At 40.5% G+C, this 20,948-nt stretch overlaps 1 protein-coding gene across 1 annotated transcript; it reads right to left on the bottom strand.

Annotated features, from left to right (window-relative positions):
- Positions 1-900: 900 nt before the first annotated feature.
- ube2l3.L (ubiquitin conjugating enzyme E2 L3 L homeolog) lies at positions 901-15,733 on the bottom strand. The gene is made up of 4 exons (XM_018262049.2): positions 15,580-15,733; positions 7,638-7,733; positions 5,486-5,672; positions 901-1,805 (listed from the first exon to the last, which is right to left on the bottom strand). Exons 1-4 carry the CDS (start codon positions 15,604-15,606, stop codon positions 1,651-1,653), a joined length of 465 nt encoding a protein of 154 aa, XP_018117538.1. The 5' UTR covers positions 15,607-15,733; the 3' UTR covers positions 901-1,650.
- Positions 15,734-20,948: the final 5,215 nt, after the last annotated feature.

The following is a 20,948-nucleotide window of genomic DNA, read 5'->3' as shown; positions in this document are numbered from 1 at the left end:
TGTAGAATGTTTTACCATACCTGAGTAAAAAGCTCTAGAAACTCTCTGTTTGTTTAGTATAGGAGCTGCAGTATTAATGTGGTGTGACATCACTTCCTGCCTTAGGGGCATGTTTTCTAACATTGGAGATAAATATCTGGTGAGATTTCTGGAGATGTTGCCCATAGCAACCAATCAGATCTTTGCTTTTGTTTTCTAACTTGGCTGTGGCTGTTTAAATCTAATTGCTGATTGGTTGCCATGGGCAACATCTCCAGAAATTTCTCCAGATATTTATCTCCAATCTTAGTAAACATGCCCCTTAGTCTCTCCCTGCTCTGGGCTCAGATTACAGTAGAGAAGGGAGGGGCGGGGGGAGAGGAGCAAACTGAGCATGCTCTTGCCCAGGGCAATGAGGTTTAAGCTGAAGGCAGGAAGTCTGATACAGAAGCCCATGTGTACACAATAGAAGGAAAGAAATGCAGTGTTTCTTTTGGCAGGGGACTCAGAGCAACATTACTTTGGGGGTTTACTGGTATATTTAGATGGACCTTTCTGATAAGGCTAACTTAGTTTTAACCTTTCCTTCTCCTTTAAATCCAAGAATTCCAGGAGAATGGGTCCCTCCACTCTTCTGCACACGCCAAAGCACAGAATTGTTTGTCAAAGTGCAAGTTAAAACGTCAGTGGATACAGTAAATGCTACCGTCTTTTGTCTCCCCCAACTCAAATAAACTCAAAATGCAGTTACAACTGGATTTTTAACTTACAGTCCTATATGAATTCTAGAACAGAAAGTGGCAGTTTCTCTCTGCTGGAAAACTGCATCTCGTCATAAAAAGATTGACTTTATGGTTATCAATATCTAGTCCATCTTACATAATTAGCAAATATTTCAGAGATTCAGTAACAATCAGGCAATTTGTTTTTCCCCCTTTAATAAACATAATCGCAATATCTGCCAGATTTACAGAAGAATGGGCTCATTTCCAACAGTTTGATTTTTTTTCCATTTTTTTTTTAATTTTGTTTTTATGTTACAAACTGAAGGAGAACTTACCGAGTCCCACAAAGCACAGTGCAACATTGAAAGAAAGGAAAACTTAGAGCCGAATGTTCAACTATACCCTCCCTTGATTGGGCCAAAGTGACGTTATGCCTTCGGTGCTAGAGATTTGCGCAACAGGTCTCTCTGACACCGAAGGGTAAGGAGGCTGATAGACTAAAATCATACATAAAGGAACAATGACAGTGTAAAAAGTGGAGACCGTGAGACAAGGGAAATTGTGAAAATCCTGACATAACAGATAAGGGGCTTTATGTAAATTTGGAAAAGAAAAAGCAATGTAGAAACATTGTGTGCCTACTCATGGTTAAGTAGTGGATTCTGTTACAGTGCTTTTTTTTTTTAAACACAGAGAGCAGAACTGTATTTACATGTTCCGTTTTAATCCACCTCTTTACAAGATGACTGCTGTACTGGCAGCTAAGCTGCTGGCTGGTGCCGAGCCTCTGTTCCATTGGAGTCCTGTCTCGTGTGCATTTTCAGGGGTGGCTGGACGAGGGAGGGGATTCTGAACTCACTGACTCCAATTCTTCAGTTGCGCTTTTTTTGTATTTTTGTGTGAGAGAGAGTGTGGGTGTTTTCCACTGGTGCTCAGCCCCAAGTTTCTAGTCCACTGGTCGCTTCTCTCCATATTTCTTTGTAAACTCTTCGGCATTCTTACAGAATTTTTTACGGTCCTTTGAGTATTCTTCGGCTAGGTCCGCACGCAGTGGGTGCTCTGGTTGAGGGTCGTTGACCAGGGCAATGAGAGACTGGATGACTGGATGCAAGAGAAACAAATGTTAAGTAAAGGCAGGATGTAAGCAAAATGGTTAACCCCAGTCTGGAGCCAGCCTACTGCTAACTATTGATAAGTGTTTTTAATAATTTCTTTTTTTTTAAACACACTAATTATATTCAATGTTTTGTCCAAAAAACATTAAATCTCTGCTTCCAGATGTACACTGTAGAATGGCAAAAGGGCGATTCTGTGAGTGCTGCGAGGAATGCCCGCAGCGGTTATTCCTAAACTTGCTTTAGCTCGTTCAGTGCTGCGAACGGTAAAGGTAGCACGCAGATCAGCCATAAATCTAACACACAGGACCCAGTAAATTACGCTGCGGACATTCCTTTTCCACTTGCAGCACTCACAGAAGTAAATTACTGCTGCGGGCATTCCTTCCCTGCTTGCAGCACAGAAGTAACTCCTGCAGAGGTCTGTAAAATCCTCAGTACAGCAGCAAGAACTAGCTTTCAGTTCAGCAGTCTAGTCAGAGATGTGGAGCACCGCACTTCGGATTTTGCAGAGTCGCCCTTTCGCCATTCTACAGTGTACATCCGGAAGCAGAGATTTAATATGTTTTTTGGACAAAGCATTGAATATAATAAACTTTATGCATAATAGAGCTGTTATTGAAGCAGTTTAGATTTGTCACATACAATTTTTTAGTGTTACTGTTCCTTTAACTAAAGGAGTAGGCTAGAAATGTTGTACATTATGTTTTGTGCTTCTGTACCAGCCCAAGGCAACCACAGCCCTTTAGCAGTAAAGTCTGTGTCTCCAAAGATGCCCCAGTATCTCCCCATCTTCTTTTCTGCTGATTCACTGCACATGCTCTGTGCTGCTGTCACTTACTGAGCTTAGCGACCGACACAAAATGTACGGTACGCATAGAATATAAACGTCACAATGTAAGGCTGATTAGTAATTCATATGGATATTAACTACATGGCAGCACAGAAACCAGTGCAATTAACATCAGCATTTAATAATCAGCCCTGTAGCATCATCTTATATTACAGACCAACCTCATTTTCTGCTTGATAATTTGTTACAACCCTTAAGCTTAGCTTCTCAACAGCTGCTCAGAGCCCACTGAGCATGTGAGTGTCGTAGACACTTTCCAAGATGGAGACCCCCTGTGACAAGTTTGAAGTCCTGGATCATTGCTGCTATTGAGAAACTGAAACTTTACACTGGTGCAATAGGTTCATTATATAAAACATGGCATTCATAGACATTCGTTTTTAAGATTTAGCTCTCCTGCAACGCCAGGGATCATTATATCATGTATTAACTCTTTCACTGAACTTTTGCATAAAAAAATTACAAATGCAAGCCGATACCTTACATTTAAATTATCTCACAGAGAAAAGCTGCTTGTTTGATGAAAACCCCTAAACTTGTTATCACTGTCAATGGGCATCTATTCTGAGCTTATTGTGTATTTATATACTGTACATTTATTTTCATAACGTATTGGTATTTCCAAGGCACTTATTTTACAGCATGGGGTGGCTTCATATACAGGGGATACAAGGAATTCGTTAAGAGCATGAAGGTAGCAGACAGGTCCATGTGTCACCCCTCTGAGTGCATCAGCCACAAAGCTATTAATTAACATTACAAATGGTGTATACATACAGCAGGGAAAAGAAGTATTGAACACGTCAATGTTTTTCTCAGTAATGGGGCTATTGACATGACATTTACACCAGATGTCAGTAACAACCCAAGTAATCCACACATACAAAGAAATCAAAGCAAATAAATCCACAGATTATGTGTAATAAAGTGGAATGACACACAGGATAATGTATGGACTTATTTGTTTTGATTTTTGATAAAAACTATAGCTTACATTATGATCCAAGGTAATTGAACACAGGGCTGTGAAAGCTTCAGCTAAAGTCTGGATTTGGTAGCCAGGGAACATCTAAAGCAGGGGTGTCCAACCTTTTGGCTTCCCTGGGCCACATTTGAAGAAGAAAAATTTTCTGGGGCCGCACATGAAATACACAACACTTTTGATTTATAAAAATAAAGGAAATACACAGAAATTAACTACAATACCAGCTAGATAACCAGATTGAGCTATACACTGGAATATGGGACAAATATAGAGCAACCTTCTCAGGGTTGCCAGGTCTAATTTTCAAAATCAGCCCAAAACTAGCCAAGTGGCACTTCAAAGGTAGCCCAAAAATAGTTCAATATTTGCAGTAAAAAAAGTCTTAAAAATAAATGAATGTATGTGAAAATATGCCTTTTTAAAATTTTCACTCTTTTGCTAATTTTCCAACAAAGCAAAATGGTAGGTACAGACTTGACCATCACCAGGGGCGTAACTAAAAGAGGCCCAATTTGTAACTGGCGTATTTTCATAAATTTTTTTTTATTTCACTGCACATATTGTGCTATGTTTGGGCTACTTTTGAAGTTGAATGAACAATTTATTTATAATTCATTTTTCAGTTACAAAATTTATACTCTATTTTTGATACTATGAACTGTGAATTTAATTAAGAAGTGATTATTCATTGCAATGCACTTATAAGCTATTAAGTACATTTACCTCATAATTAATTATCTTAAAAAACAAATCAATTGATTATTGGGAATCACAGGGGGCTTGGGAATTCATTTCTTTTTAATTCATTTTTGTATTAATTCTAATTTATTGCACTGCTCTTTAATTAACATGATTGAATAAATAAGTTGAGTGAACAAATTGGTTGTCAAATAGATTTAATAGTGAATTAATGCCTTATCCTACAGACCTACACACAGTGAATTTAGTAAAAATAATAATTCCAGAAAATTATGGAATAGGTATATGGCCCAGGGGTGTTATTACACAAATCCCTACTTCCAAATTTATCATATCAAATGCAAAGCACTAAGACAGACTAAAAGAGTAAAAAATTCTGTACCTGTAAAAATACTGTGCAGGTGTATTGTGCTGAACCAGGGGAGCTGAGGTAATCATAATTGGTTGCTGTGGAGTGCAAGAGTGCCAGACTTGCCAGTAAGCTGCAGGCTGAAGCTAGCCTTTCATTAGGCAGGAGATGAGCCACATAGTTTTGGGAGTTGCTCTCTCTGTGTGCCTTTATCACGCTGCCAGACAAGAGGGGGCAGGGCCCAGCAAAGCCAGGAAATTGGCGCCAAACAGTAGCTGCTAGCTAACAGCAGCTAGCAGCCGTTGGGGAGACTGGTGCGGAGAACACAGGCGGTGACGTCATACGCAGAGCGCCGGCGCTGACGTCACACGCAGAGCGCCGGCGGTGATGTCACACGCACCGCGCGCACAGTAGAGAGGCTGCAGCCAGTCCAGCAAAGCTGTGGGGAGAGGAGGCGTGCCTTTGCTCTGACGCGCAACATGGCAAACAGATTGCTTCCTGCTGGGCCGCACGGATCTCCATTCCGGGCCGCATGCGGCCCGCGGGCCGCGGGTTGGACACCCCTGATCTAAAGCACTACAGGTTTCCCATCCTTGCCCTAATACATGCCTATGACTAGGTATCTGACGAAACATATCAGGAATTGCTTTTAAACTACTAAAATAAAGTCTTTTTATGCAATGAGTGGCATATAAAGTGCTTGCAGATTTAGTCTTCGATTGCCCTAATACATGGTCATGATATTTCTCAGTATCCTTGTTAGACCATACTGCGACTCACCTTGGTCAGTTTTGGTTGCTGGTTTCCAGTTTTCAGCGCTGATCACCGGCAGACATACCTGGCCCTTCTCATCGATGTTCGGATGATATATTTTGGTTTTAAATGTTATCTTGGGGGGTTTAAATGGGTATTCTGCTGGGAAGTTGATTTCAATCCGAAAAGCTCCCTTGTCATATGGAGGATTGTCCTAGTGTGACATAAGTGCAGTGTTTGAGATGAAGTACAATGTTCTCGTACAGCTATAAAATTATAGCAGCCACACAGTAAGGTAGTATGGGGTCAAATGAATAGAGATGTTTGATTAAAAAAAAAAAAAAAACATAAAAAAAAAACATTAAAGCACTCATTTCATATTCACTACTGACTAGTAGAATTGTGGATGAGATCCCACAGATTGCAATCAGGACCCTTGGATGTTATCCAACATATTGTTGTAGGTACATTTCCCAAACAGCCCTAAGATATCAAGGTAAAAGCCACTAAAGATGGCCATACACATACTGGTATTGTAAAATGTGTTGTGTGAATAACGGTATGTGTATGGTGGCCTGTCCATCCTAAACTTTCTGCTGTTCTGTGCACTATTAACCAGAAACAATAACGTGTATGACGTGTTTGTATTTTGCAGGACTCAGCCAAGGACAATTACGTTTTAGAAAAATGCAAAACCAAATGAAATTATATGGCAGAGAAATCCTTGGATTCAATTCTATGCTGAAGTCACCCACAGCAATAGAGTGCCTGCCTAAAAAATAAACACACACAATATGCTAATATAGAAAACTGGAGAGCTGCTGAATAAAAAGCTAAATAACTAAAAAAAAACACAAATAAAAACATGCAAATCAATTGCAAATTGTCTCAGAATATCTCCACACCATAGTAAAGGTTAATTTAAATGGGAACAAACAGTTTAAACTAGCCTTTGACAGCATTAAGACGGAAAAAGCTGCATCAGGTATGGGACCCGTTATTCATAATGCTCGGGAGCTGGGGTTTTCAGGATAATGGATGTGTAATTTGGATCTTCAAAAGTCTACTAGAAAATCATGTAAACAATAAACCAATAGGCTGGGTTTGCTTTCAATAATGATTCATTATATCTTAGTTTGGATCAAGTACAAGTTACTGTTTTATTATTACACAGAAAAAGAAAATCATTTTTAAAAATTTGGATAAAATGAAGTTTATGGGAGACAGCTATTCTGTAATTTGGAGCTTTCTGGATAACAAATCCCATACCTGTACATATGTTGCTTAGAAGACAATATGTATGGTAAAGATTGAAGGGGAATTAGTCAAGTGTTCTGAAGTCAACCAAGAATCGAGACAGGGTGATACGGCATGAAATGATTTGGGGCAAGTTGATCTTCATGTAGTGCCAACTGAAACCTGCCCTAGCCACCCAATAGCCAGCATCAGTATTCTAACATACTGCTAGATAATGCGTTTTTCTCCTAGAAAATGTGTATAGTGGCTCTTTTATTGTGTCACAAGCACCAAATTTGGACTACAAGTTCCATGAAATTTTCATACAGATGAAAATTACCAATTCTAAAAAGTAAAATAGTTCACAGGAACACGTGCAGTTAGTTTCAGATGACGCAGCAATGAACTTAAAGTGGACCTGTCACACAGACACTATAATTAAAGTCCTATATGAATTAAACATGAAATCCGATTTATATTTTATTAAAGCATTCATAGCTGTTGTAAGATCATTTAAAAATCTCAGCTGTCAATCAAATATTGTCTGCATAGAGGCGGGGCAGACAATTACTTTCACTTTCCATTCAGCACTTCCTAGTGGTCTCTGCTCTCCACACATTTCCCCGTTCTCTCCACTGTTTAATTGTGTAGCCAGGGCATGGGAATGGATATCAGGTCCCCCATTCTGGTGCACAAACAAGATTCAGAGATGATACAAGGCTTGCCTTAATAACAGTGTCCACAAAATGGCTTCTGTCTGCTTGCTATAATTATTAATTCCCAGACTGATGGAAACAAGATTCAAATAATTTATATTGTGTAATTAAAATTCATTTTGCTTGACTAATGTGATAAAGGGGGCCCATGGGAGACGGGTCGACTTTAAGGCAAAAGAAGTTTACTTGTGCTCTGACCCAAGAATCTTCAGTTGTACCATACTCACTGGAACGATAAGTCCCTGCCAGGTCAGTAAATTAGCTTCGTCCACCTGTATGTTACGGAAATTTTTCATCCCAGATTTGCGGATCTCTTCAAGCTCCTGAGAACAGAAATGGACATGTCACACAATTTGCAGAGATAGACTGAAACGCAGCACTGATTTTATAAAGAGTTTGCAGTTACAGGTATGGGACCGGTTATCCAGAATTCTGGGGACTGAAGGTTTTCTGGATAACTGATTTTTCCGTAATTTGGATCTTCATACAAGTCTACAAGAAAATCATGTAAACACTTCATAAACCCAATAAGGCTGGTTTTGCTTCCAATAAGGATTGATAATAAATTAGTTGGGATCAAGTACAAGGTACTGTTATTTTTAGATAGAAAAAGGAAAGCATTTTTTTAAAAAAATTTGGATTATTGGATTAAATGGAGTCTATGGGAGAGGACGTTTCTGTAATCCAGTACTCTCTGGAATATGGGATAATGGATCCCATACCTGTATTACTTTCACTTCACCTATTGACACCATAGCCATCAGGTTGTCTTGCTGTACAAGAAAAACATTTTCCAGTTTGCAAAACATATGTATATTAAAAAAAAAAAAGCAAACAGGCTGTACATTTCTCAGATAAACTCTCCGATGGCCAACAATTAGGACACTTTGATCTTGATTTGGGTTTAAAGACAACATGAGGCACAGCTAGGGTTGCCACCTGACCGGTATTTTACCGGCCTAGCCGGTGAAAATGATGGTTGATCGCAATGTTATTAATAGGAAAAAAAGAAATATATAGGAAGGCCGGTATTTTTTTCCAGAAAAGGTGGCAACCCAAGGCACAGCAAAGATCAAGAAGTAAGAAGGAAAACAAATTCTACGGCATTAGCAGCCCAATCCCTCACAGCTAGCAACAAAGAATTTATTATGTACATTAGGCTGTATTTTTTTTTTTTTACCCTGGTGGTGTGCTGTAACCACAGCGTAGTGACCCTTGCAGCTTTCAATAAACCCTGTCAGGCTGGCAGATGAGGCACTAGGGACTCATTCACTGTGTGATATATGCATCAAAGTTCCTTGGTCTGAAGAGTTTGGAGCCAAATTCAGATATGACTGATCCTATGTGGACCACTTCCAGCTCAATTAGCTGTGGAGAGTGGCCACCAAGTAATCGTGCTAGTAGCAGAGATGCCAAACCAGAGGCTTGGATATGTAAAAACAGGGAAGGAATCACAGATTACATTGCAAAAGTCCACAGTGTAACCATACTCTTTATATAAATCCTTCTTGTAAGCCAGTATACAGTCTTACTTTTTTGACTTTTTTGTCTCTGTTTCCCCCCTAAAAACCTCGACCAGAAAAAAAATTGAGGTTTAATAAATGGGCCCCTTAGTTTATCCTAGTCTAATAATTATACTTAGCGCAGCAAAAGAGTAGAGCACACAGCACAACCAAGTGTAAGAACTAGCCTTTTCTATTTTACTCTGCATGGCTCTTACTACTATAATACCCTATCACTATTTACCTAGTGATTTCCCCCAGTGTTTCAGCATCTGACATGTACCTGCCAGACCTACCAGCCAGTTTAGAGGAGTGCAGGTGACAAGCTAGTGTTGGGACACAAACCACACCCCATTTTCTAGTCACCTCAACCCTACATTTATTTAGGCCCCATATAAGTGTACAAGGCCTTTGCTGTAGCTACACACACAATAGTGTTTGGCAGAACACCCTCTAAATTGTTTTCCCACTAGCACCTTCTGCTTTCTCTATTCACCTCCCTTACATATGCTTTTCTACTGCAGTTCTCTTTATTTCTTTGGCCCATTTTCATTATATCCTCAACTTTGTGTCCTTCACTTCTTACTCTACTGTCCTCTTCTGATCTCACATTCTTAATCCGGATTCTGTCATGATTTTTATGTTTTTATTTCTAGTTTACACTGCAAATAATTCACTCTACGATATAATATTTAATTCCTGAACCAGCAAGTGTATTTTTTTTTAGTTGTAATATTGATGTGTAGGCAGCCATCTCAGGTCATTTTGCCTCGTCATGTGCTTTCAGACAGAGAAAGGACTTTAGGATGGAACTGCTTTCTGGCAAGCTGTTGTTTCTACTACTCAATGTAACTGAATGTGTCTCAGTAGGACCTGGATTCTGCTATTGAGCGACGTTCTTGGTTCTACCAGGGAGCTGTTATCTTGTGTTAGGGAGCGGATTTATGGTTACATTCCCATTGTTCTGTTGTTAGGCTGCCGGGGGGGGGGTGATATCACTTCAACTTGCAGTACAGCAGTAAAGAGTGATTGAAGTTTATCAGAGCACATGACTGGGGGCAGCTGGGAAACTGACAATATGTCTAGCCCCATGCCTAGCCAGATTTCAAGTTAAATATATAAAAAAAAAATGTTTGCTCTTTTGAGAGACAAATGTCAGTTTAGAATTCTGCTGGAGCAGCACTATTAACTTTTTTTTCATTGAAAAAAACAAAAAAAAAAAACATTTTTTCCAATGACAGTATCCATTTAATTCCTTTTTATGCTCATCTCATGCTTTTGCTTCCCCCATCTCACTTTCCACACATTACGATTTTTATTTTTTCCCTTTTACATTCTGTTGTCTCCTTTCAAGTTATATTTTTTCTTGCTACATTTCATTCTGTTTACAATTTCTTCAGCACCCTTATATGTTTTTCCCTGCTCACTTTTTTACTGGCAGCTCAAGCATTTTACTTTCCATACTTCACATAGTCTGCAGTCTCCTGAAAATATTCAGGCAGCCTCATCCTGGCAAAAAGTGGAGATCCAAAACAGTTGCTTATGCTATTTCCCACTGCTTGTCAAATTTTCACCGTGTGCTCTAGTTTGAGGGTAAGCAATCGGTACTTTGAGAATCTTTGTAAAGCAGCATTTGCAACAAGGAATAGTAATCCAAGCCAAGACGGCCTTTCGACGCAGTGTTTAGAGGAAAGAGGAATCAGTTATTTTAAGTAACATTTACTTTGCGAAACCTTTTCAGTTGTTGTGCAAGTTGTGACAAATAACATGATCTCATCACATTACAGAACAGCAACAGCCTTACTACATAATATCTCTGCCACGTACGGCCCAACTCTAGTTTTAAATGTCAAAAGGTATCCGTGCATAAATATATGTTAGCATGCTAAACTCACTAAACCCATATACTGTACTAGTACTGCAGGCTTCACTCTGACGCACCATCTGTACCTCCATTTGCATGATGCCCTTTTATCTAGCACAAAGCTCCTTCAGTACAGCGGCTACTAAAACAGTCAAATATTCAGCTATAAAAAGGGAAAGTGAATTAATTTACACATTAGACATTTTGGTCTGGTGCTGCTTTACTTACTTACTTTTGAGCCTAGCCCTGTTCTAACGATATAACAGGCAGAGGAAACCAGTGAACATAACATTTAACAGAGCCCCAAACTGCCAAAGGCTTTGGGTCCATTTCCATTATCCTCACAAGGAAGTCATTTATCATATCCCTACAGTGGGCTACATTCTACATATGGGCAATCTGCAACCTTATATAGCAGTAGCTCTTAAATTATAGGATTGGCCCAGTAGAGGGTGAGGGGGGTAATAGGAGGTGATGGGAGCAGTGGGTAAAGGGGCTCGCCCTGAAGGCCAGTTAGGTTGAGATTTAGGGAGAATATCCATTTACTGAGCTACTTACATCTGAAAGCCCAGCTTGAAAGTCTATTAGGGTGAGTTTTAGGGTGCAAACTTATGTGATTCATGGGACTATGATTGAAAGATTCAATCAGATAAAGATTCAATGGGTGTTACAGTTCAAACGTCACCAAGCTTCATTTGCAAGAGACATTATGGCAGCAACAACTGTCCTACTGGGAATTAATGGTGTCATTACAAATGTTAAGACACAGCACCTTAAAATGACCCATATAATGCTTGCATCAATAATGACAGTATCATTTAGGAGAGGGGGAAACAAGGCCAGAATTATGGACACGAGGGACATACAGTTAGGTCCATAAATCTTTGGACAGAGAACTTTTTTTCTAATTTTGGTTCTGTACATAACCACAATGAATTTTAAATTAAACAACTCAGATGCAGTTGAACTGCAGACTTTCAGCTTTAATTCAGTGGGTTAAAATAACTAAAAAGATTGCATAACAATGTGAGGAACTAAAGCCTTTTTTAACACAATCACTTCATTTCAGGTGCTCAAAAGCAATTGGACAAATTAAAAAACTGAAAATAAAATGTTAATTTCCAATACTTGGTTGAAAACCCTTTGCTGGCAATGACAGCCTGAAGTCTTGAACTCATGGACATCACCAGATTCTGGGTTTCCTCCTTTTTAATGCTCTGCCAGGCCTTTACTGCAGCGGCTTTCGGTTGTTGTTTGTTTGTGGGTCTTTCTGTCCAAAGTTTAGTCTTCAACAAGTGAAATGCATGCTCAATTGGTTTCAGATCAGGTGACTGACTTGGCCATTCAAGAATATTCCACTTCTTTGCTTTAATAAACTCCTGGGTTGCTTTGGCTGTATGTTTTGGCTCATTGTCCATCTGTATTATGAAACGCCTCCCAATTAATTTGACTGCATTTAGCTGATTTGATCAGATAGTATGTCTGTGAACACCTCAGAATTCATTCGGCTGCTTCTGTCCTGTGTCACATCATGGATAAACACTAGTGTCCCAGTGCCACTGGCAGCCATGCATGCCCAAGACTCTGTGTATTATAGAGATGTGACATGCTTTGGATAATGAACTGTTCCACACCTTCTCCATACTTTTTTCTTGCCATCATTCTGGTAGAGGTTGATATTGGTTTCATCTGTCCAAAGAATGTTTTTCCAGAACTGTGCTGGGCTTTGTAGATGTTTTTTAGCAAAGTCCAATCTAGCCTTTCTATTTTTAAAGCTTATGAGTGGCTTGCTCCTTGCAGTGCATCCTCTGTATTTCCTTTCATGCAGTCTTCTCTTTATGGTAGACTTGGATATTGATATGCCTGCCTCCTGGAGAGTGTTGTTCACTTGTTTGGTTGTTGTGAAGGGGTTTCTCTTCACCATGGAAATGATTCTGAAATTGTCCACCACTGTTGTCTTTGGTGGAAATCCAGGTCTTTTTGTGTTGCTGAGTTCACCAGTGTTTTCTTTCTTTCTAAGTATGTACCAAACTGTAATATTGTAGCAATTTCTCGGATGCGTTTTTTCTGTTTTTTCAGCTTAAGGATGGCTTGTTTCTCCTGCATGGAGAGCTCCTTTGAATGCATGTAATAAACACTGCCTGGTGTCTCTCAACAAATAGAACCTGGATTTGAGTAAATTTTAGCAAGCAGAAGGCAATAGTTACACATAAACTATGCTTTTACTAGCCTATGACAAAGCAAATAGGTATGTAAATTGCCTTCCCCAGTCTGACATTAAACCGCAACAGTACCAAATTGTGTTTCTGTATATGCTACATGTAAATATACCAATATGAACACACAGCTGGCACAACTTTTTGCTGCCTTGTCAATGGTGGCTGCAGTGGTAAATACTGGGAGCTACAATGGGCGACTAGAGATTTCTACTGTCAGATACGAACAGCAATAAGTGCTTTAGCCAGTTTCCTTTTCCAAGGATACCCTATTAACATCCTAATTTTCAGCATATATTCTCTAAAGCAACTGCGTAAAGGTTACTCTCAACATCTGCATAGAACTATGGTAGTCATTATTCAACCAATGCTTCATAGGTAAACTACAATAGTACAGAAGTACAATAGTACAGGTAAACAACTCCAGTAGCAGTTACAGAATGCTGGGACATTAAAGACCCCGAACTGTAATACACAAGAAAAGTTGTGTATATATGATGAGTGTTCTTTTCAAAATCCCCAAATAGGGCTCTATAAGCTGCCTTAATTTAGATACAAATAGGATAGGTATTGATTGCTTTTTATGTAATTGTGTATGTTCAGTCTATAAACCCATTTATTGTACAGCACTGCGGAATATGGTGGAGCTTTATAAACACATTTTAATAATAATAAAAAAAAGCAGAAATATCCATACATTCTGGCTTAACAAAATCCTGAGATATATGGAGTTCCGGTTTCACAAAAACAGCTTGGACATTAGCCGTTACACACTATTCATCATCTCTGCAGCTAAATTAACTTGCTTAATGCAATGTATTTTGCCGCAAACTATGTTGTCATTAGTTCCTCTGATAGGAGCACTTTGATTTCTGGCACCCAATGTAACAAATGCAAGAGAATATCAGCTGCAGTAACAGGGAGGGAAGAGAGAGAGAGAGAGAAAGTGAACTGCCCCCAAATGTTTTTCTTCTTCCTGGATCTTCTGCACGGCCCAGTCGGGGGGCACATGCTCAGTATAAAGGAAAGCCAAACGTAAACGTACCACAGGCCAGTGCAGTTGTCAAGGAACAGGACCACCTGCCCAGTTCTCAAAGCACTGGAAGCTACAAATGATTTTTTTAAATATTTTGCTAACCCACCCTACAGTCAATAATTACTTACAAGCCCCAACACTTTCCATGGCTTCACTGCAAGTAGGTTCTGTTAGTCACATCGGGCTGGGGACATCAAGATACTTTAATAGGTTAGAGTACCGTTTATTTTCATACTCCAGAATATAGAAGGACCACAATGTCCCCAGTACAGAGAGACTGTCACAGAATGGCTCTCTATGCGGAGTCAGATTGGAGTGTACGGACCTGTAAGCAAAGCTGAGCTGGGGACCTGCCTTAAGGGAGCATTTAGATTAGATTCAAATAAATTGTGTACACGTTAGTATCAATTATAGGGCCATCATCACTAAGTGAAATAAATATTTGTTGTTATTAACGGAGCTTGATGTTCAATATCTATATACATATGGGTTGCCCACGAGCTGCTAGTATCCAACAACTGGTGACTGTGAAAGCCACTGCTTGCTCAACCTTGGTATACTGCACAGTGTTTGTGAATAAGTGTATAAGGAGGTCTGGGTACTACATCTACAACATGGCAAGAACATGAATGTTATAGGCACATTGGATGAACCATGTGTGGAGCCTGTAAAGTGTTGTGTAAAAGTTTTCTTGGATTCCAACTTCCTTATCTGAGAGAGAGGCTGTATGTTGAACACTTGCTATTCCCTACTATAAAGCTGCTCACACGGGGGTTTCCATTCCAGTTTACACAGGTTTCATTTGGGCAAGCAGCATGGGAGTTTCAAGTAGTATTTATGAAGTGCTAATAAAGAAACGCCTGTCAGAGCTGAATAAACTGATCAATTTGAGAAAGTGAAAGTAAACGATGCTAATAAAATAATTTCCCTTTTTAACCGATAAGCAGTACATCAAAATGGTGGTTGAAATAATACACGTTTCGACAACTTTCGAGTCATTTTCCCAGCCCAAGGCTTAAATCATCGCACGGGGCCCACCTCCTTAAACCACAAGCGTGCGCCCAATACAGACAAGAACTGTGGAAGCGCTGCCCGGCGCCCATATGACGCCCTATTTGAATCTGTATCTAAAGGTGATTAATGCGCGTCTGACCGATTATCAGGAATAATACGCCGCTGTTAGACGCTTCGGGGGCTCCGCTGCCACATCTCTGCTGTCAGACTTCCCCACTCAGCACAGGTCAGTGGATTAGATATAAGGGGACCGAACCAGGAACTGCTCGGGGATAGCTCAGCATTTTCTGAGTTAACTAAAGCTGATCACACCCACCCGTCCTTACACACCCTCTTCCTGTGACATGGGACCAAGGAGTGCCGGACCGGCGACGGCGCAGGGTGAGGCCGGGAACTTGTAGCCCAGCTTTAGCAGGTGTGCGCATCTTTCTATATGATGTCAGAACTTGGTACTGGCTTGGCCCGTGACAGGACTTCGATATAAGTTGCCTTAACACAATCAAACGAATGAAAGAGACACCCTATTTCCCCCATTACCTTCATCAGCCTCCTGCTGGCCGCCATCTTGGATCTGAGGAAAGCTCCCACAATGCATCACGGCTAAAGGGCCGGCACTTCCTGGTGCGCCTGGGACGGGTCACCGGGTAACCGCGGGAGGGAATGGGTCTATTGATAAAGGGCTTTGCCCGACACAGACAAGTCGTGAAATAAAACTTTTTACAATAAATCTGCAAGTGCCTGGCTCTATTTCGCTTATACTAATATATTTGCCTTTTATGGACAAAGACAGGGCAGAAGGCACGCAAAAGGCAACCAGTTATCTATATACAGTATTGATACTCCCAAGTCGTGGCCCATTCTTTCACCTTCAGTTATCTGTGAATTTGTGTAATACCTGAAACGAGTGAGGAAGGCTAGTGGGATATCTGATTGCGAGTTTACCGTAGCTGCAATAAAATATACCCTCGTTTTATTTTAGGGATGCACCAAATCCACTACTTTGGATTCAGCCGAACCCCCAAATCCTTTGCGAAATTAGGGGTGGGAAGGGGAAAACATTTTTACTTCCATATGCAAATTAGGATTCGGTTCGGTCGGGTAGAAGGATTCGGTGCATCCCTATTTTATTTTAACAGAAAGTGCTTTGTAGTCGTCACATTTGATTCAAAATCCCACATATTGTTCGAAAGCTAAACTCTACTCTTTATGAAAGTGTTTACAATGTTGGTGAAGTGTGCAAAATTTCAGGCGATGTGTGTAATAAATTGTTCAAGTTTTATAATTACCAGGCATTTATAATTGAATCACATAGTGAACAGAAGTGTGCAGGCCAGTTACAACATACAGAACAATATTTAGATAAAGAGACAGCTGACTAGGGATCTATTGAGTCTAATTTACAGGTCTTAAAGGGATGGTTCACCTTGAGGTTAACGTTTAGGGACAAATTCACTAAGCGCCGAAAATACGCTAGTGATGCCTTTGCCGCACTTCGCCAGGCGTAGTATCGCCAGGGCGCAGCTAATTCACTAAAATCCGAAGTTGCGCTCAGGGCAAGCGTAAGGTTGCGAAGTTGCGCTAGCGTTAATTCGTCAAGCAAAGCGAAGTTACGCTAGCGATGCCTAATTTGCATACGGCGCCAAGTTAAAGTAGAATGGACGTATATGTAGCAGCAAATACATTACACTACACAAGCCTGGGAAAGCTTTATAAAATAAAATAGAGTTGTTATTTTGCCCTATACATGTGCCCACTGTATAGTTTAGGTGCCATATGTTAGGAAATGTAGGGGGGAAGGAGGGTACTTCCAAAAAAATTTACGATCTTTTTTAGCCTATCACCCTTAAAAAAGTAAAAGACACCAGCATCTTTTTTTGAAGCAAGCCCTATCTACTCTATTGCACTTCGCCTCGTCTGAGGTGGCGAAGGCAAGTCTGGCGCAAGAGGTAACGTTTAGTAAAATGCGCAAGTTAGCGTAGTTAAGTCCCTTCACCATAGCGCAACTTCGCCTGGCATAAGGGTGCAAAGTAGCACTAGAATAGGTCCACTTCTCTAGCAAATTTACGCCAGCACCCGTTAGTAAATGGGCGAAGTAACGAAATGACGTCACACTGGCGAATTTGCGCTAGTGTTAGCCGATTCACGCTTTAGTGAATTTGCCCCTTAGTATGTTATAGAATGGTCAATTCTTAGAAACTTTTAAATTGGTCTTCATTATTTTTTATAGTTTAGAAATTATTTGCCTTCTTCTCCTGACTCTTTGTAGCTTTCAAAAGGGGGTCACTGGACCCATCTAAAAACAAATGCTCTGTAAAGTTACAAATTTATTGTTATGATACTTTTTATTGCTCATCTTTCTGTTCCGACCCTCCCCTATTAATATTCCATAATCTCATTTAAATCAATGCAGGGTTGCTAGGGTAATTTGGACCTTAGCAACCAGATTGCTGACATTGCAAACTGGAATGCTGCTGAATAAAAAGCTAAATAACTAAAAAAACACAAATAATAATAAATGAAAACCAATTGCAAATTGTATCAGAATATCACTCTCTACATCATACCAAAAGTTAAAGGTGAACAAGTCCTTTAAAGCATAACATGCCCCGCAGTGCTGTACTTGACTCATTGTTATTCTCCCAATACTCTGTCCAAAATGGACCTCCTTTCTAATAGGCTTTAAAAATCATCTGTATGCTGATAATTTACAAATATATTTATCAACTCCTTTACTAACATTGAAATTGATACTTGGATCTCTCATAGCTATCTCCTACTAGATAAAACAGGGGTCTCCAACAGTGGCGTAACTACCGGGGGAGGAGGGGTACGATTAGGCCAGGGCCCGCACCCCCCGCATGGCCCCCCGGCAGCTCGCGCGACACGGACTTCTTCAGTAATTCCGCCCGTTTCTGGGCGTACAGAGGGGGCGGGGGCTCAGCTGCATGTCCCGCGCCAGGGCCTGCCCCCATCTAGTTACGTTACTGGTCCCCAACCTTTTTTACTTGTGAGCCACATTTAAATGTAAAAATGAGTTGGAGAGCAACACAAGCATGAAAAGTCCATGGGTATGTCAAATAATGGCTGTTATTGGCTGTTTGGCAGTACACATGTCTTTTATACAACCACAAATGCCAGGAATGCAAAAATAAGCACCTACTTTAATGCCACTGGGAGCAACATCCAAGGGGTTGGTGAGCAACATGTTTCTCGCGAGCTACTGGCTGGGGATCACTGAGATAAAACAATGACATCTCTGAATAAAAATTATCTTCTAACCTGGTTCTAATCCCCCCTTTCCCCTATTCCTTTGTATACTAAAGATGGTGGCACACATTAGAGTCCTGCAGCGGGTCGGGTACCCGCGGGTTACCCACAAAACCCTGCAGGTTGCGGTAGAATTTCCGGGTGTGGGTATAGATTGGGTTTGCAGGTTGGGCCGCAGGTCTTCTCAAAAGCAATATTTACTGCTTTTTTTTTATCTACTTATCTTATCTACTTCCAATGATGTCACTTCTGGTTTACAATGACGGCACTTCCTGTTTTACATCTTTTTTTCTGATCGCATCTACTGTCAATGATGTCACTTCCGGTTTACAATGACAGCACTATTTGTACCTGGATAGAGAACTGGCTAAAAGATAGACTACAAAGAGTGGTGGTAAATAAAACATTTTCTAATTGGACCAGTGTTGTTAGTGGAGTATCACAGGGCTCTGTACTAGGTCCCTTGCTTTTCAACTTGTTTATGAATGACCTGGAGGTGGGCATTGAAAGTACTGTTTCTATTTTTGCAGATGATACTAAATTGTGCAGAACTATAGGTTCCATGCAGGATGCTGCCACTTTACAGAGTGATTTGTGTAAGTTGGAAAACTGGGCAGCAAACTGGAAAATGAGGTTCAATGTTGATAAATGCAAGGTTATGCACTTTGGCAAAAATAATATAAATGGAAGTTATACACTAAATGGCAGTGTGGTGGGAGTTTCCTTAAATGAGAAGGATCTAGGTTTATTTTCTAGATAACAAGTTGTCTAATTCTGGGCAGTGTCATTCTGTGGCTACGAAAGCAAATAAAGTTCTGTCTTGCATAAAAAAGGGCATTAACTCAGAGGGGTGAAAAAATAATTATGCCTCTTTATAGGTCCCTGGTAAGGCCTCATCTGGAGTATGCAGTGCAGTTTTGGTCTCCAGTCCTTAAGAGGGATATAAATGAGCTTGAGAGAGTGCAGAGACATGCAACTAAACTGGTTAGAGGGAAATTATGAGGGTAGACTGTCAAGGTTGGGGTTGTTTTGTCTGGAAAAAAGGTGCTTGCGAGGGGACATGATTACACTTTACAAGTACATTAGAGGACATTATAGACAAATGACCTTTTTACCCATAAAGTGGATCACCGTACCAGAGGCCACCCCTTCAGACTAGAAGAAAAGAACTTTCATTTGAAGCAACGTAGGGGGTTCTTCACAGTCAGGACAGTGAGGTTGTGGAATGCACTGCCGGGTGATGTTGTGATGGCTGATCCAGTTAATGCCTTTAAGAATGGCTTGGATGATTTCTTGGACAGACATAATATCAAAGGCTATTGTGATACTAAACTCTATAGTTAGTATAGATATGGGTATATATAATTTGTGTGAAAGAAGGGAGGGGTGTGTGTATGGATGCTGGGTTTTAATTTGGAGGGGTTGGACTTGATGGACTTTGTCTTTTTTCAACCCGATTTAACCATGTAACTATGTAATATTTTTGTACTGTGTACTGACACCTAAGTACCTAAGATTTATTTATTTTTCCTGTATAATTTATAACTGAACTCCTGTTTGTGTGTCTGCCTTGTAAAGCACTTTGTACATTTGTGGTGCTATATAAATAAATACATACATGAGTACTTACAAAATTATCTATGTAATTTTGGGTAGGGTGCCAGAACTTTGCATTGAACTGTATATATGGGGGGATTCCCATGCAAAATCCAGTACTGCAGGCTTTCACTGAACCCATCTTGCAAAGATACAGCTGCAGCAGAAGTTTAGGGGGGAATTCCAAGCTTAAGAGATTTGTGCAATCAAAATCAACTTTGTAGATGGTGTCCTACATAATCAGAAATAAATGTTTTTCTTTTCTTGTCTTTTAAATGAGAAAAGAGAATGTTTCTAGAGTAGTAAATGATTTGCCACAGGTTTATCAGAAAGGTTCTCATGATATGCCTCCTTGATTGATAGGGATATCACACTGGCCTCATGGGTAAACAATAAAGTAAATCAGGGCTGTCCAACTTGCGGCCCCCCTGTGTAGCCCCCCACATGAAAGTCTGCCTGCTGTGTCTGCTGCCTTCCTTATGCTGCCTGTGTGTGTCATACTATGTGTGTCATACTATGCCTGCCCTATGCTCCTTGGGTGTGCTCTGCCTATGGAACATAAGCCTGGTATGTGTTCTGGGGGTTTGTTAGCATTCGAAAATTATTGTTAGGGGCCCCTTAAGTGTTTAATCATGTGCTGGGGTGCTGTGTTATCCACAGGGGAGGAGGAGGCATATGGATTTAAGGGTATGTCTTAATATGACAACTTTTTTCACATATGCGTGATATCCCTGCAGTGAGCATCAACCATTTGGTTTTTTGGTGTGCTTAGGGTTGCCACCTGTCCGGTTTTGACCCGGACAGCCCGGTATTTTGAGGGGCTGCCCGGGTCTATACTTCCTGCCTGGTTTTCCAAATAAGAAAAACCGGGCGGGATTCCCTTGATTGACACGGCAATTGGGCAATTGCTGATTGCCGCTTCATAGCCCCGCCCACTGACGTCACAGGCCCGCCTACTGGCATAGCCCCACCCACTGATGTCACGGGTCCGCCCACTGACGTCACAGATACTCCCACTGACGGCACGGACACCCCCCGCCGGA

Source organism: Xenopus laevis, chromosome 1L (assembly GCF_017654675.1).
Source record: "Xenopus laevis strain J_2021 chromosome 1L, Xenopus_laevis_v10.1, whole genome shotgun sequence".
Classification (NCBI taxonomy): domain Eukaryota; kingdom Metazoa; phylum Chordata; class Amphibia; order Anura; family Pipidae; genus Xenopus; species Xenopus laevis.
This window is presented reverse-complemented; position numbering and strand designations above follow the sequence as displayed.

Bases quoted from the DNA above. Each gene is read 5' to 3' on its own strand.
- ube2l3.L (XM_018262049.2), bottom strand. From the start codon at position 15,606: ATGGCGGCCAGCAGGAGGCTGATGAAG. The intron at 5,673-7,637 runs GTGAGTATGGTA...ATGTCACACTAG, and splicing joins GGCAGGGACTTATCGTTCCA to GACAATCCTCCATATGACAA. The intron at 1,806-5,485 runs GTGAGTCGCAGT...TCTTGCATCCAG, and splicing joins AGCAACCAAAACTGACCAAG to TCATCCAGTCTCTCATTGCC.